At 37.9% G+C, this 17,728-nt stretch overlaps 1 protein-coding gene across 3 annotated transcripts in view; it reads left to right on the top strand.

Moving 5' to 3' along the window:
* NAALADL2 (N-acetylated alpha-linked acidic dipeptidase like 2) overlaps positions 1-16,620 on the top strand; it is a 406,364-nt gene extending 389,744 nt beyond the window's left edge. For all 3 annotated transcript variants that reach the window (XM_088171014.1, XM_088171013.1, XM_014871509.2), the window contains 2 exons: positions 1,229-1,427; positions 15,760-16,620. In XM_088171014.1, the coding sequence (XP_088027140.1) occupies positions 1,229-1,427; positions 15,760-15,958 (398 nt within the window). In that variant the 3' untranslated portion in view covers positions 15,959-16,620. The remainder of the gene's footprint in view (positions 1-1,228; positions 1,428-15,759) is intronic.
* Positions 16,621-17,728: the final 1,108 nt, after the last annotated feature.

The raw sequence follows: 17,728 nt of genomic DNA, 5'->3' as shown, positions 1-17,728 counted from the left end.
AGGGAAGCCAGTGGTTGTGAGTGAGCAGCTGCATGGTACTTACTTGCCAGCAGAGGTTAAACCATGTCAATGTTCCCCAATTACTATTTGTGATTTTTCCATGTGTATCTTAGACAAGGAAGTTGAAAATTCATTGAACTTGAGTCCTGAACCACTTTCCTGCCTTAATTATCTCAGTCACTAAGGTGCAGAACTCCCTGAGGTTTGCACATTCAAGTAGAGCTCCTAGAGCTGCATGGTTTATGTTGATTAAGGCATTATTTGAAAAATCTAAGGACAGTTGGATTTCTTGCCAATAGGAAAAGTGAATCTTGACCTTAAAGATAATTTCTGCATTCTGGAAATGTTTGTGCTGACCGATACTGCTTTTGACTTTCTATCAGGTTCAGGCTCTGCTTTCTCTCTCCATGTGCTTGGAAAGATGAAGGCAGTCCATGCACACACTGGGAAAGGAGGCCACACTCTTCACCTGCACTGCAGGCGGGAGGAGGCTGCACATTCACAGTGCTGAAATTCACATTTCTCTTTCTGGACTATGAACAGGGAAATACTGAAATCATGGTGTGCTCCTACGTGCTGCAGGCTTTTATTCTTTTGCGTCTGAGTGGGGTTGCTAAAAAAGCAATAATTAACACTCAAGTTTAAAAAGTTTTGAAAATATTGACTGGATTAGAATATGCATTAGGATATCAATTAAAGTTGGCTCATTGGCATATGACTTAAGTGATTAAGAGGAGCGATTTCACATACTCTCTACAATTGCTGTTAACTGCTAAGATTCTAAAATGTTGAATCAAATTCAATTAAACTCTGCATATTACAATATTCTATAGAGCAGTGATTATGGAATCCAAGCACAGGCTTTCAGACTCAAGAGCAACAGCATCAAATGGTGTTGAATAAATTCAGTCTCGGTAGGAAATGTAGTTCTTGATTTATAACCATTGCTTCCTGCATGCCTTTTTTTTCAATGCTAGATTTCAAGCTGTACCCTAAAAATCATTCCTCACAGCTTATTAGCTCTTAAAGCATCAGAGCCCAAATTGATCTTTGAGGAACAGATCAGAGGTTACACAGAATGATCTGTGGCTTCCCTTGACCCAGTGCGTGCTGCTCACAGGGGAAAAAGAGGCTCAGGTTTTAATTGGACTATTAATTTTGACTTGGAAGCTGGAGTAATAAGTGGTCTGTGAATCAGTGGTGACTGTCTTGCTGTCCCTGTTCCCAGGTGATGAAGCAGGAGTCCCTCAGCTGCTGGCAGTGGCCTCTCAGCTCAGGGACACGGCGGAGCTGTTCCAGTCGGACGAGATGCGCCCGGCCAATGACCCCCAGGAGCGAGCTCCTGTCCGAGTCAGGATGCTCAATGATGTGCTGCAAGGCTTGGAGAAAAGCTTCCTGGTTCACCAGGCTCCTCCAGGGCTTTACAGGTACGGCACATGGTGTTCCTAAAATGGTGCTCACCATGCTTGGTTTGCAGAACTGTCTTTAAAAAGAAAACCTCAGTGAGTACCCAAAATTAAACCTAATTTTTTTCCCTCTCACATCCTTTCTGCAGAACACATTAATTCATTACAATGCAAGGGGTCATTAGAATGCAGCACTGTAGCATTTCTGCCATGACATTGCTGCTAACGAGACATACGGTGTGATGGCAGCGTGGCAGGAACGTGTGTCAGATGGTACAGGAAGCTTTCAGAAGAAGAAAATATTTTGAAGTCTAATACTGCTTGACAAGCTCCACCTATATTTTATTTAAAACTTCGTGCAGTTCATTGAAGATTCAGAATTGTACAAGATACTCTGTAGCATTATTTAGCATATTTAATTATATAGCAGCGTTCTTGGATGCATTTCAGCGAGTTACAGGCAGCACATTGCAGTTAATGAGCAGGCCTGAGTCAGTCAATGTTCACAACATCTTGTCTCTGCTTGGAACTATGCTCTGGTATGTATTCAGCTGCACTACCCAGGTTGGTTTTAAGATGTCGTAGTCATCCCATCTTTTACTTTGTAAGAAAGAAGTCTGCAGGTCTCTGTCTCTCACCAGAACCAACCAAAGTCACAAAACTATTCTTAGGTTTTACTTGATGGGAAAAATTATCAAATGTCTCACACAAGTGAATGTGTAAAGTGGACATCAAACAGACAGAAGCAGAAAGCTCCAGCCATGAGAGGGATTCTTCCAATTATTAGCAATGGCATGAAACAAATGCAGTCATTTTTTAACAAAAGCAAAGGGGGGAAAAAAAGCAAGGTAGTTATAGGAAATTCAAAAGTGTCAGTGAATAAAAGCCCTACAGCTGTAATAAAGAAAATAGAAGAATTACGTTTGGGGAGGGGCTAATTTACTTCCTTCCTGCTGTGACTGGATTTATAACATAAAGAAATAAGCTAAAATGGGATTAGATAAAGTCCAATATTCCAGGTTTAGCAGTGTTGTCTGTCTTGTGTGAACTGGTATGGTGTTGCAAAGGAGCCATAAAACTGTGTAATAATAATGTAATATGTATGTGTTGCATTGCAGCAGCAACATTCAACATTGTTGAATCTGTCCCAGTTTTTAATTTGTAAAAATAAATTATATCAAAGCCTAAGATTATAAGGAGAACGTTTTTGAGGTCTTCTAATATTTGAATTCTTGCAGTGCTTGCATTATTAATTTTGTTATTTACCAAAATGTAATTACTAGATATGCAAACATAATGTAACAAATTTTTCACCTGCTCTCCACAGTAGTACAGAGCAAAAGTACTTTCACATTGTCATAGTAGACACTGTGGAAGTGAAAACGTTGTACTTGTTGCCCTCCAATTTAATTAAATTTTATACAAGATTTAACAGTACAAGATTTCAATGTCTAGGAGAAAACATTGGCTTTGACTTTAGTCTGAATAATTTTACCTGACATCATCTGAAATATGCAACAGTAAAGGACATCTTGTGTATCATCATTTAGATGTTCATTTAAAAAGAATACAACCTTTGTACGGTGCCAAGGTGTGTAATTGTTACCTTTAATTGTAAATCTACACAGATAAAGAGAATCAAGGACACTGTCAGATTGCTGATGTCCTTTGCTGCCATTTAAAATCTGCAGTACATTTGTTTAATTAAAAAATAAAAAGCATCTAACTGTAAGTCTTGTTTAGATTAATTTTCATTTTTTAGGGATTGAAAGTTCTTCTATTAGTTGATGAATTATGTGAATGTGTTTTATATTGGGAAGCTATAATTGGGTACTGAGAACACTAGAAATACTTGAAAAACCTGATATCCTTTTTCCTTTTTTTTTTTTCTTTTTTTTGGTTTATAAACATTAAGCTTATTCTTTTTGTCATTTGGTAAAGAAAACAAACAAAAAAAATCAGTCTCACAGCCAGGACCTTGTATGCCATGTTTCATCCCAGTCAGAAGATTGATAGGCAAGTTATAAACCCCTGAAATAGTGGTTTATAATGGAAATGCTGGCAGCCCTTTAACTATAGCAGCACAAGCAGTACAGCAATAAATACTGTGCTTCATCTGTAAACAGAAATTTAGGATGCAGTTTGCAGCCTTGACCTTCAGGCTCCAACTGTGTTTAGATCATTAAGATTCCATAAATACTGTAATTTACAGCCTTCTGAAGGAAGAATTTGTGTGCACAGTAAAGGACGTATTCTTCATGAAAAAATGATTGCTTCCTGTATACCCATTTGGACTCATATTCTCAACCTCAATCAAAGCACTTGACAAATTTGCTGAAGTTTTAGGCATCACTTTTAGCCTTGTGTTTGTCCTAATTCACAGCTCTCTGGGTCTATGCTATGTTTTCTGTCCTAGAACTTGAATTAAAAAGAAAGGTGGATTTTTTTCTTTATTGCAGGAGTGTTGCAACCTTCCTTTGCTTCTCCACTGCAGAGGAGCTGATACATCTTTTATATATAATTTTTTTTCTGTAGTTTGCACACACATCCCCATAGCTATAGTCTCTTACTGTATAAAGGTACTTAAAAGAAATAAATGCCTCATCCAGTCAATGTCATAGAGCAATATTTGGGCATAATTGATACATTATGCATCTATAATGAGAAGTAATGTAATCAAACTTAATGCAGAATTCAAATTTCTATTTTTTTTAATAATTGGTGTAGGATATTTGACTAAATTTAAGTAATCATTATTGACATTGGCAGGTTGTTCAATACAGTAAATGTTGTAGTTTTGATGCTCATCCCTCTTACCTGGACTTCCTGACACTGAACTGCAAATCTGACAACAGCACAGGTTCCCCATGATCTCAATTTCCAACTGAGCTGGAAATACACAAGCACAGCTTTAATCAGGGTGTTTTAGTCTTATCCAGAAATTTAGGCAGAATGAAAAATAATAGGTTGAGGAACATCCTGCTTTGCAAAAGTTACCCTGGGACTTGATTTGGGGTTAGGAGAAAATCGCTGAGTTTTATTGTACCTGAAATATTTCTTTGATTCCCAGTGGTAAACCTGGACAGATTTTCTATTTGCAGAATAAATGTCTAGGAATAAAATAGGATTGCTGTTGTTATTTTTCATTTATCTCTCTTTGTTTCTCACAGCATAATTATAATACTGATAATTATTTAGATTTATAATTTGTCATTCTTTTAATGGGAAAATCAGAAGAAATTCGGTTTTTTCTTACCTCTAGCCATTTCTTGCTTTCCACTCTTGCAATGTATACTTGTGTGGAACATTTCTGTGTGTTTTCTGATGATCATATTTTGCTACTAAAGGTAATACTCATAGATTACACAGCAGTGGCATGTACAAGGTTAATGTAAGAACAGAGACTTTGTTACTTTAGGCACTGTATAGGTGGAAAAAAATTCAAGCATATTGTCCTCTCCATGAGATGGTCAGCCTCACCAGAGTCATAAAAAGATTCAATAAATACTGCTCATGTCATGGTTTTGCATGCTTTTCCCTCTACAGAAATACCAACCAAAACATTGGGCTAGCAAGACAGCATGGATCTGATATGGTATTGATAAATACTGAGCTCAAATCTTGTGTTTGCCAAGGCTCAGTGAGAGGGTTCTCCCTGTTCCTTGTATATTTTGTTGTACTTCTTACATTTGCTGATCCCCAGAGCTTCTGACAACCTGTCAGCCTGATGTTTCTGTCAGGTGTGCACTCCTCAGGTATTCACAGAGAGCCTCTCCCTGTGCTGAAAGGCAGAGCTCTTCAATGCACAGTAATATTGAAAAAAACAAAATAAACTTCGTGGAGTATCAGGCATGGCACAGTCGGTGCAGGAAGATCTCCAGTCTCAAAGAAAGTGTCACATTTCTTCAGTTCCAGGTCTAATTTTCAGATATGATGGGTGCTGTTGGGACCAGATGGATCCAATAGTAAGTATGCAGGATTTCCTAGGATCCCCTGGGATGCTCCCCCAAAATTTTCAAACCTAAAAGAGTCATTAAAATCACAGTTTGTGTATTCAGTACATAAAATTAAAGCCAAAAAGAGGCATACAAGGGCTCAGGTTGTTATTTCTGCTCCAGTTAGGTGTGTTTTCTTCTTAATGGACCCTTGCCTAAGGATCAGCTATGTCCTGACTGACAGCTCTTTTAACAGTTTTATAAAAAAATCCAAGTCAAATTGTGTAAAATCCTTCTTTTTAAAGTTTTATCTAGCATGCCAAGTTTATCCTATCCATTAGGGCTGTATGCATCTGCCACCACTATTTATGGAATTGTTACAGGGGTGATTGTGCTTTGTCTAATAGATGTAATTGAGTGAATTGAGTAATAAGTAGGTGAAAAGCAAGGATTTTGAAAGCAATCTGTGTCTTCAGCAAAGACCTCCAGCAGTTTTTATTGCTCATTTGTATCAGTTAAACTTCTTCCTTTTGCTTCTTTTCATCACAGATACCCAAGTGTGACATTAGCACTTCATTGGGCTGAAGAATTACAACAAATGGGTACATTTTAATGCACTGAACAAAATACTGGCAGTAAGCAAAGATAAATTGTGCACCCTGAATTTGACATAATGAAATGAAAGAATAATCAAAAGGTGTTTTTAGTACCATTTTAAACAGGCAACTTGCATCACTGCTGAACTTGTGCCACTCAAGTGTGTGTTGTTCATCAAAACAAATATTTTCCTTTCAGATTGAGATTTGTTATGTACATTCCTGACATGTGTATATTCTACAGGATTTATTTCTGCTTTGCTGGTAAACAGTAGCAGATTCTCAGGTTTCAAAATACACATGCCCTTAGAGTCTAGTTTCTAGAGATATGTTTAGTAGGAAAATTAAAGACTTTATTATATCTCCGTGTGTAAACAAGCTGCTCATTGGATTTACAGAGGACAAGCATTAAAGATGCAAATATCCTGCTAATCTTAAACAATAACGTGGATAATCATGGAGTGCAATGTCACCTGCAAAATAAAACCCTAGCCCAGAGTTTCTACCCAAGACAGTAGTTCTGTCTCATTGTATAAACTCTGGAGATTGGTTTTTTCATTTTGAATTCTTCATTTATGCTTCAAGTAGAAAACTTTCCTGTCTCCTTTGTAGTGATATTTGAGATGTTTTTTGACCAGCCTGAACCAAATGCATGGAGTATTTTTATTGTTCTGCTTTGTATTATGTGGAGCAGGGAGTGATTTGATATGGTGTCAATGATCCTTAGTGTGGGAAATACTGAAATAATTCATGTTTCACTGGCAGCAGTAGATAATGTTCTGTCTCTTATTATCTGCCATGTGCAATTTGTAAATACAATGCTAGAAATATGTTGGGGAAGAAGGAAAGAATTGTGTGCTGGTTGTAGAGTGTACCTCGGCTTTTGCCATTCAGTCAGAATAAATGAATTTTTTTCTTCCAACACAGCAATGATTTCTTACCTGACTTTTGACCCTCCTATTTTGTGTCTTTCAAAATTTGCAACTCCTTTTCTTCTGTGATTTTTTCACAGCTTATAAATGGAGTTATGAACAGTGGAATTACTTGTTTCTCTGTCTAATCCTCCTCTGGAGTTTCTCAGTTCTGCAGTTGTTGTTCAGCTCTCTTCTCTCTGATAAGCATTTGACCAAATGTATTTTTTACACCCAAAATGCCTTCCCATTTTCTTCTGCCTTATTCCTTTGAACTTTAGAGTGTTTGAGCAGTGTGGTTGTGATTTTTGCATTGTAAGTATGGAGCAGCACATTTATCCTAGCACACACCAGTAGCATTTACTAGGCTGATAATGCTCTTACAAATTCCTGCTATGGTTATTATTTTTCTCATGACTGATGACGATGCTGAATTATGCCCTTTCTTCATACTGAGGAGCTGTAATAAAGTGAGTGATAGTTATACTCAAAACACCTGATCCATCTGAGTGGCAATGGAGATGTTTATTTCCTTGAGAATCACTGATACATGTAATGGCCACGAATTAATGACTGTATTTGTTGTCTTGTAAATTTTTACTATTTAAAGAGCATTTGCTGCATAAATACTACTGAATTAGCCATCTGCAGGGCTGTAATTATGGCAGACTTTAAAGCTTATTTAAACAAGGAACATGAAAATCTTTTCATTACACCTGCAAAAGCAGAAAACCTCTGTAATCAGGGATTAAGTCATGGCATGAAAACAGATTTCTCACTTCCCTGATATGAAGGGGACCCTGGTTTTACATATATTAATTTATTTTTCCTCTATGTACTTCTCATGACTTTTCTTCCATCTGTTAAATTATGTTGATTTGTATACTTACAGAGTTCTCTCTGTACATCAGACCCATTATGTTTGTGATCCAGTAAATATTATTATATTGTAATTTAACCCAGCATTAGAGAAGACAAGACTGTGTCCAGGAAATAATATTCCTCATGCTTCCCATGAATGTGCATGGTCTTGGCAAAAAAAAAAAAAAAAAAAAAAAAAAAAGTTTCTTTTTTGGTAAAATGCCATTTATTTTAATATGTGTCCTTAGCCCATTTCACAGCAGTTGTTCTGCTGACTGTAAAAGCCCTGGCCCAGCTGTTCTGTGAGCTCAGTGCAGAGCTCTCATGCCAACTCCAGCAAGTCTTGTGGTTGGGATGCAGCTCCACTCCGTGTCTCTTGCTGGCAGATCTTGCTTGGTCTGCACTTATGGTGCTAAATAGGGCAAGAATATTTAGTTCCAGAAAAAAAAAAAATCTACTGTGATCTCAGGAAGCTATACAAAGTATGGCTTCTGAATAATTTATTAAATATGATAGAAACTTAATATTTTATACATTATTTTATCTTTATTATAAATACTAGGAATGGTAAAATTTTTTAGACACAAGAAATGTATGAATCCACATTTCGTGACAGATAAGAACCATTTGTCTATGGTTGAAATATTAGCCAAGAACACTTCTTGAATATAGTACAAAAATAAATGGAATTCATGGGAAAAATAGTTAATATGCAATATTCCCCCACTAATATATTACCCAGGCAATAGAGCTTAGAAATGTGTTGATGAGATCATTAACAGGAAAATTACCTTAACTGGGGCTTAAAAGAAGTGTTAATTTTGTGTGTGTACCTGCCACTGAAGGTAATAATGATATAACTTTAGGCATTTCTTAAAGATGCATTACGTATTATGACATAATCTTTTATCCCTCGTTAACCCTTATGACAATGACCTGTGGAAATGGCCCCATGTCACACAGCACGGGGTTATTTGGGTGACAAACCCAGTCGGGATCAGAACTGGAGATCAAGGTCAAGCCAGTTTCCTGCATTAAGCACTGGACACTGCTTGCTGCTTTGTTTAGGAATGAGATTCCTCCTTAGGAAGAGGATGTTTTATATGATTTCTGAATAAAAAGCCCTATGAAGCCATCAGAATATCAGCTGTGAGCCATTTGGAAATAATTTTATTAATTCACTTCCCTCAAGTTCTTCAAAATAGTGGCACATCTGCTTTGAATTTGAGTGTTTCAGACTGAGACATCCTTAAAAGACAGATAGTTTCCTCCAAATTATTCACACAAGCATATGTTTCTTTTACTTGAAAAGCAAGTGTAGCATAAATCATTCAAAGAACAACATTCTTATATTTGTTTGAAATTATTATTATTTGAAATTTAACAAAGAATATTTCATACCAGTTTCTGCTGGCAAATAACATTTTAAAATATAGTTGTGTCAATTTTGTTCAATGCATCATCACTCTTAAGTATAAATGTAAGTCCTTGTTCTGAGGGACCACAGAAAAAGTGCTGGGGGTTTTTAAGGAATTTTTACATTTCCATGGACTATACATCATTCTCTCATCAGCTGCACACAGGGTTGGGAAGCTCTGTGGCAACGACTCTGATAGTGGGTTCTGTGGCTTCTTCAAGAATTTCTACATAAAATAGCTTAATTAATTTCTGTAAAACCCAATAGAAATAGAAAAATAATAGAAAATAGAAATAGAATTAATGCCTAATTAGAGGACTTCTCTTTAGCAATGATAAATAGTGGCTTGCAACTTCGAAGAACAAATGCATTCTATTTGTTTGGGTTTTTTTAAATAATGTTATTGTTCAGCACTTGGAAATAGATATTTTATTGCAGCCTGATTTTACTCAAACTCAGTCTTTAAGCTAGTCAGGCTTCTTAGCTCCATTATTCTTATTTGAGGCTGTTCCAGACCATCAGTCCTCTAATGATTTGCTACTTGCCTCAAGTTGCAGCTTCCATTTGTTCATAGTTATCATATATTATATTAGACACTGTTTGCTATCAAAAGTCACAAAAATTAGGAAGTGATGTAATTACTGTTTATTTAACAAAAGTGGAAAAGTTTGGCTACAGGTGGTGATAGATTCAGTATTTCATTTTTTTCTCAGCCATTGCAGAGCAGTGTCCTATTTTATCAGAAAATCAAGCTTAGCATTGTTAGCTTTACTTTATGTCAGTCTTTTCTGTTGACAGAATATATAACTATATAAATACATAACTATCAAAAGAATACTTTCCTTACATGTTTCTGAACAGAAATGAAAGTGAATGTTTTCTGTGAATGTTGAGTTTGGGTCATTAAAAAGTCCTCAAGCAACCTTTCTTGGCTTAAATTCTTTAATAGACCTTTTTCTTTCTCTTTAGGATTCTGAATGCTCGTTCATGTGCTTTGGAATCTGGTATTGGTGCCCTCAAGGCCCTCCCAAAGATTTAAATTTGTCAAGGTAAAATCAAGGTGAAATTTAGGCTAGAGTTAGGGTTAGGTTAGGCTTTAGTGATCCTTCAGTGAGAGATTAATGTGTTTCAGAAGAGTGCATCCCTTACCTTTAAAATGTACTGTAATCAAAGAGAACTGTAGGGAAATATAAGATAATGTATCTTGTAACCCACTACTCTTCTAGTTTGGCTTCTCTTTTCCCCTTTGTTTATTTGGCTGGCAGTCAGGCCAAGCATGGAGACACTTCCCAGAGCTTGCAAAATCAGGATTAATTTTTTAAAGAAGCCCTATTTAAAACTGACCCCTCAGAAATGTACTCAAACCTGGAATAATTGCCTCCTTGTGGTCCCCTGTCCCAACAGGATTCTGTTCATGCACACTTAGCACAACCTCCATTTGCCATAATTGACTCAATTAGAGGTGTCCTAATGCCTGTCTTTTATGCAAGATAAATTTGTACCTAGCAGGGAGAGAGTTTATCTGCTTTACCACTGTCACATAACGATGCCTTTGAAATGCCTTTCAGGTGGTTAGACTTTATTTGGGTTTGATATCTTGATTACCTGCAGCTTATCAACTGCTGATAACATGCAGATACATCCCTTTCAGGCAGACACTCACCTCAGCGTGTACATGATTTTAAATATATCACTTTCTGGAATGTATATTGGTAGAACCATTTGCAGCCTGTAAACCAGAGCACCAAGGGAAGGCAGTCGATGGCTCCTTAAAAAAGGAGAGGATGTGTAGGAAACAAAAGTTAGGAACAACATCTTACAAACAGAGGATCCTTAAAAATGACATTGCTAGGTTTGTGGGGACTTAGGGCAGTGAAGGAGTGGTGACATTTACAGCTGAGCTGCCCTGAGTGGTTGGGTGCCACATCCCCACCTTCCCTGGCCATGTGTGTGTTGTTCCATCCCATAGCCCCAGAGTCAGCAGCTTCCAGAGCAGCAGGGGAGAAAAGAAAAAAAAAAAAAGGGTTCCTCTGGATCAGCTCTAATGACATGTAATGACACTTCACCAGGGCATGTATTTCCTCCTGATAAAAGCTAATCTTACATGGCCAGCAGCTATAATTTTATAATTATGAACTGTCTGCCACAATGCTGCTGTGAAATAAAATAGGTAAGATAACAAAACTACGTGTGGGTGTCAAAAAGGTTTAACAAATAAGATGAGAGGAAAGGAGAAGAACCACTGGAGATCAAAGGATGAGGATCCCAGAGGAAGAAAGGAAACTTTCTGCATGTTCACTGCAAAATTTTGTGAGGTGCAACCTTGTGTAAACAAACCAGTATAAATCCTCTTGTGCTGTTTCCTAAGAAGACCTTTTGATAATTTTATGTCCTACAATGAATAAGCACTGTATGGAACTGGAATTCCCAACATGTAAAGATTGTTATTACTTTGAATTTACTTATTTATTAAAGTGATCATATTTTATGTCTTACAAACATGAATGAAAACAGACTCCTAAATGTAAGAAAAATGCATTCAAAATTGAACAAGAAGAAGAAAGGGAAATTCAGAGAATCATTGTTCTGGTGTGCCCTTTTTTTTTTTTTTCCTTGGAGAGTACAAGAAAAAACAATTCAGGGAATTATAAAATTGAGTTTGTGAGGATGCTGAAGTCACAGCATATTGTGGTATAACTGGAATAGACAGAGGCTGCCCACAGCATTTATCTCTAAACAATTTGTGATTCTACAGAGAAAACCTGCACTCATTTCATGTGGGACAGTAGACTTACCATCATGTCCTAATGATTTAATAATTACTTTTCAAAATCTGAAATCTGTGGGCTGTTAGGTAGGAGTCTGTTTGTAAGTGCCTGAATAATTCATCTTGTGTTGTACATTACCTACAGACAAAATTTTCTTGTAAGCTAAAAATCGCTTTTCGTGACAAGAATACTGTGCTAATCTTGTTTCATCTTGTACTGTCCAGTTGCTCTAATATTGAAGTTGTGTTAAAATCAATATATTTCTAGCACGGTCCATCATTCAAGAATGTTTCAAATTCCTTCTGATCTGGTGGGTGTGACAGTAGCTCCTTATGTGTGGTTATGTAGAACAGCATTTAATGGCATTATTTTGGTCAGGAATGCTTGTGCTCCTGGGCCTGCTAAGGACTCATCAAAGTTATAGAAAAGGCTCTGTTTATAGTTTCTTTACTTTGCTAAGGCTGGTTGTTTTGTTTGTAGCCCTTTTATCTCTTTCAGTGGTACTGCCTGAAGTTATTAATTAGGTTTGCTACCTCAGTGTTGCACTTCTCAGGTCACTGGGATGTGTCATAGAAACAAACCCATTAGGATGAATGATGTGTGTTGTAATTTCATCAGTGCCATCAATAATGTATTGCAGTTTTCTGTTTAGGAGCGTCTTTTTGTTTTGTGGGGGTCAGGCTGACTGTGTGAATTATATTTATTAGATAAAATAGTTAAAGATGAAGGTAGATACTTAAGCAATTAGGCCACAGGCTGGAATTGTTGTTTTAGAGGTGTAGGCTACAAAACCAATTTGTGTTAAGGAATGTTTAAGTAATTGAATTTCACAGTGTAAATTAAAGTCTCTTGCTATCATTCTGCATGTTGTGGGCACATGGTGATACCTTGTGTCAGTGAAATGGCTGGGGTTTATTTTTCAGTCCCTGTGTAATCTTTAATGGAAACACTTTTCTGGCTTGTAAAGGCTTGGAAGTAATAAACTGGATTGACCATTTTTTTCATTTGATGAAGCTTCAACAGAGATGAGAAGTGACCTTGTATAAATTGGCTCTCATGAACATGCATAAAGAGAGAAATTATTTTATGTGACAAAGGGGTGGCATGCTTGCCAAGCAAAGATAAGTAATTGGAAAATACAAGATCCCAGTGAGAACTCCTAGCAGAAAATTTGAAAAAAAACAGGTGCTGTATTACATTACTTATTATTATTTGCATACATAAAAATATAAATGAGGTCGTACTATTTAATCAGCTATTCTGAAGCTGTTACTATTTCAGAAGTTAAGAGATTATTTTAAAATTATGACAGTAGACTGCTCGTCTCATTCATCAAACAACTGAGGTCTCATCAGACACTAATTTCCCCTGCATTCACGTGGGGTGGATTAGCAATACTTGTCTTTGCTTGGATCACATGCCTGTGTATTTACTGTAGAATTACCAGTGATTCCAAAATCACAGCAGTAAATTTAGACTGTATTAACACCCTTATATGTCAGGGTAAACCATCTTTTTTAGCTTGTGTGCCTTGTTGAGAGCACATTTGATGACGGGACATGAGGTCTGTCCCTACTCACCACAAACATTGTCTCAGCAGTCCCCAAATGTTCCCATGTTCAGACCATCCTCTCTTTAGAGTCCTTTCTGCAGTCTAAGTCAGTGGTGCTCTGCTGATGGTTGCTCTCTTATGATGTTTTTATAAGTTGGTCTAAAGGATTAGAGGGATCCTAGCACAGATCAGGGCACCAGTGTTGTAGGCATTTGGAGTAGAATTCCAGCTCAGTCAAACTCTCCCAGCCACCAGCAACCAGATCTCTCCTGAGGGTAGAAAGAAATGTGATTATCTGTAGCACTGTCCTTGCTGCTGGAGGTGTTTGAGGGCTGTGAGCAGGTTTCTTTCTCCCTGTGAACTGCAGGAACTATAGAGGAGAGTTCTTCAAAAGCTTGGTTCTGCTTGCACTGATCTCAGCAGGAGTCCCTGAACTGAGGGAGCAAAATCAATCCCTGCTTTGAAAAATGCACTATTTCCCATAGCACAGCCTATCCTTAAAAACCAACCAAGCAAGAATTTATCTGGTTCTCAACATACACAGTTTTCATTTACTGTGTCACAGACACTGCTCTGGGACGGTCCACGAGATAAATTGAGCCACTTTGAGGCTGAGCTGCACCCTGGTTAGGGAACAGGAGCATCAGCTCTGAGCTGGGGAAGCAGGGGCTGGTCCTGTGGCTGCTGCAGTGCAAGTTATTGCCACAGCTGCCTGATTCTGCCCTCTTGATGGGGCTTTCTGTCCCCACTGAGCTGTTCTTGCACGTCCTCCTAACATGTTTCTGTCTAAATGGTCGATGTCAGTGATGCCCTATTGTTTAAACTGTCTCTGCTGCAGTGCTGGATTCAAACCCTTTCTCCTCTGTCGAGATCTCCAATTCATTGCAGTGCAGACCCCTGGAACTGTCTGGATGTAGTGCTGTCAGGGGATGAAAAAACTCATCATTCCTTCTGCACACTGCTGTGTTTGGATGTATACCTAGTATTGGGGGGTAAAAACATAGACTGAAAAATTGCCATGTGAGTACAGGAGTTATTTAATATCTTCGAAAAAAAAATGGCCTCTCATTGAAAACATTTTTTAAAGCTGAAAGACATGGCAAAAGATTGTGGGTGTTCTGTGGTGTCATTTATTGGGCTACTTTGTTACCTTTCCCCCAGGCAGAGTTGCAGTTAGGTGATGCACAGAATTATAAGATGCACTTTTTGTGTTCATCTGTCTTATGTAAATAAAATTGGCAGTTTTAGCACTGATTTGGAGTTGCCATTTGGCCTGTTCTGTCGTGCCATTGGGTTACTAACAATGTGTGAGTTGTCCTGTCTCTTGCTGGGTTCCCATGAAGCAAAACAGTTTCTCCCCTGCCCCAAACACCTGTCCTGTATTCAAGGATAAGGTCCTGCACCAAATCACTGTGCCTTTCCTGTTTCAAATTTCATTCACTTCTGTTTGCAATCAAAGGAGTGCCTGGGTGGAGATTTATGATATTTATGTGCTTTTCTAATTAGTGTAATGATTACACCTGGTTTTGGATAACATTTATAGCCTTCTTCAAAGAGTCCCATTAAAATCACTGACTAGCTTTGAATTCCAAGCCTTCCACACCTCATACAGATAACATTTCCAAGGGATCACACGATACTCTTGCATCTGTTTTTCTACAAACCATTAACATTTTTTGCAGATATTACTGGGAAACACAGATTTAGTTTCACAAGGGTTTAGCTGTGTGTGCTGTTTCTTTTCTCTAGTATGGAACAATAAAGATGGGTTACTCTTGTTCTGAAACCACAAAGGATTATTGATGAAATAAAGTCTCTGCTGAAGGCAAGGAGAGTTTTACCATTGGCTTCAGTGTAGCTGGAATTTCACATCTGAAGTGTGAAATAAATAACATGAACAGATAGAAAAAACAAAAACAAAACAAAACCTGTGCTGAGGGTTCACAGCAATAACTAAACTCCTTTTAGAGGGGAATAAATGGAATTCATCTGAGACACAAAATCCTTCATGAGGGTGTGATAGGTCTAGGCTCGTGCTTTTGAATAAAATCTTGAATGGTCAAAGAGAATGTGAGACTTCTTTGATGGATTAGTAACTGCTCCAATGTAAGTACACGTAGTTCAGTGAATAGATTCAGTTTATAGAGGCATAATAAATATGCATTTGTCTCTCAATCTGCCATGGGTCAGCTTTACTGTGCATAATATTTATCATCTGTAAGCTGTGGCTGATACTCGCAGGGTTTCTTGATGGCATCTGGTGGATTGTTTTTGACTAAAAATTTTACCATCCTCTCCATTGTTCTCTTTCAGAAATATTCTTTATAGACTGGATGACAGGACCAACCAGTTTTCAGTACTGCTGGAGGCACTGGAGCACTGCAAACTACATCAGTCAAATGAGACCGTTCAAGCAGCCTTGTCAAAGGTGCTGAACAGCATCAATTCAGCTCAGGTTTACTTCAAAGCAGGGCTTGATGTGTTTGAGACTACCTTAGCTGGAAAGAAATGAGATGATTCTCTGCATTCTAAGGCATCTGTTTACAACTCTCAAAACAAAAGTTCGACTTGGACCAGAATTGCTCTGAGGATCAAACCTTTCTCAGCCTTTCCTTCAGCTGGCGCTTAAAGGTACTGCAGCACGTGGTTTAAGAAATGTAAAACAGTATTTTGCACTGTTCACAATATATCTCAAATGTCTGTTCCTGAATGTATAAAACCTAAAGAGAGGGAATATCACTTCAGAGATGATTTTTGGAAGGACATCTGCTGTATTTTTGTATGTAAAATATGTTTTTATGACTAAGAGCTCAATCATGCAAAGTACCAAGCACATCCTGTGGTGTGCTGAAGCCCTGGTTCTGAGGCACCCCAGATGTGCACCCAGGGGAGATTTCCTCTGTCACAAAAATCTGACTCAAGTTTCCTGATGTTTTCAGCAAGCTCATCTTCTTCCTTACTCCGTTCAGAGTAAGTAGGTGAAGGATTTGGTGTTTCCATGGGTATCCAGCACCAGAGTGGAAATGCACAGAACACCTTTACAGGTACAATCCAACACCTTTACTCCTGTGGAACAATAAATACCTCAGTTCTGAGAATACAGATGAACTTTGATTCTTCCATTTCTGTATGAAAATAAAGAGTTGTTTTCTCTAATGTTTCTTGCAGAGGAAATTCTTGTGATGGTTTCAAATTACTGGAAAAGTGTGAATCGGTAATTACACTTGCACAAAGATGCTTTGAATGTTTATGTTAAATGAAAGAACTGCCTAGTCTTTATAAGGCTAGAGGCCTTACAAATTTTCACCAAACATTCCCAAAACATCCCACTTCAAGGTCTCTAAATTTCCAGAGAGCTGTAAATAAAAGCAAGACCTCCAAGTCCTGGGAAAAGTTTTGGGATTCCATCACTCTTTGCCACACCACCAGCTATTCCAGGCTGGATCATTCCCTCAGGCCTGGCATATAGGACCTGGATCGTTGTCAGAAAAGCACAAGGAAAACATACATTCATTCCCTGCTGTAGAACAGGAATTCAAGTGTGGAGGCACAAGCTGGTGAAGCATATTGCCGAGCTGAAATGCAAATCTGTTTCTCCATTGGTGGAAGGAGCTAATCACACCATTGCCTGTTGGCCAAAATAATCTGTGAGTGAAAGGATCAGGAGTGTCCCTCAGTGTCCTCTGAGGGGATGCTGTACACATTTGAGCACTGCAAGTCTTAATAATATAAACCGTTGAAATTAAGCCCTATTTGGGTTTTACAGTCTAATGGTTCTAAGTTTAGAGCTTAAATAATTAATTTTATGTAGATACATAAAATTTAAATATAATTTATTTGATGGAAATGTTAAATGTATTGTTACCCAGTTTGCCATGGAAACATTACAAGAACATTTCAGGTTGCAATAAAAATGGAAAATGTGTCTGTATTAATGTTTAAAAATTGCCTTCAGGAGAATTTCTGAGTGCACAATTTGGTGAAAAACTTTTTCAAGTTCACATAGCAAGAAATGAGCTGTTTACAGATCTGGGTTTCTGTTTGCAAAGTCCTCAGCAAAGGGGTCTCTCCAAGCAATGGCCCAGGACTGGGTACACACAGCTGAGCTGTTGCTACATTTCTTCACAAGTCATGATTGAATAATGGGCAAAAGCCCCCCGGGCCTGACCAGAGGCAGAGCTGTGCAGTTATCCAGCAGCCTCTGCAGTGGGAATTTGTCCAGCCCCAGTCAGTGGGACTGCATGGACTCAGACATCATTATCTCCCAGCTTTCCTTGGCATC

Source organism: Sturnus vulgaris, chromosome 10, assembly GCF_052056855.1.
Source record: "Sturnus vulgaris isolate bStuVul1 chromosome 10, bStuVul1.hap1, whole genome shotgun sequence".
In the NCBI taxonomy this organism is placed as follows: Eukaryota; Metazoa; Chordata; class Aves; order Passeriformes; family Sturnidae; genus Sturnus; species Sturnus vulgaris.
This window is presented reverse-complemented; position numbering and strand designations above follow the sequence as displayed.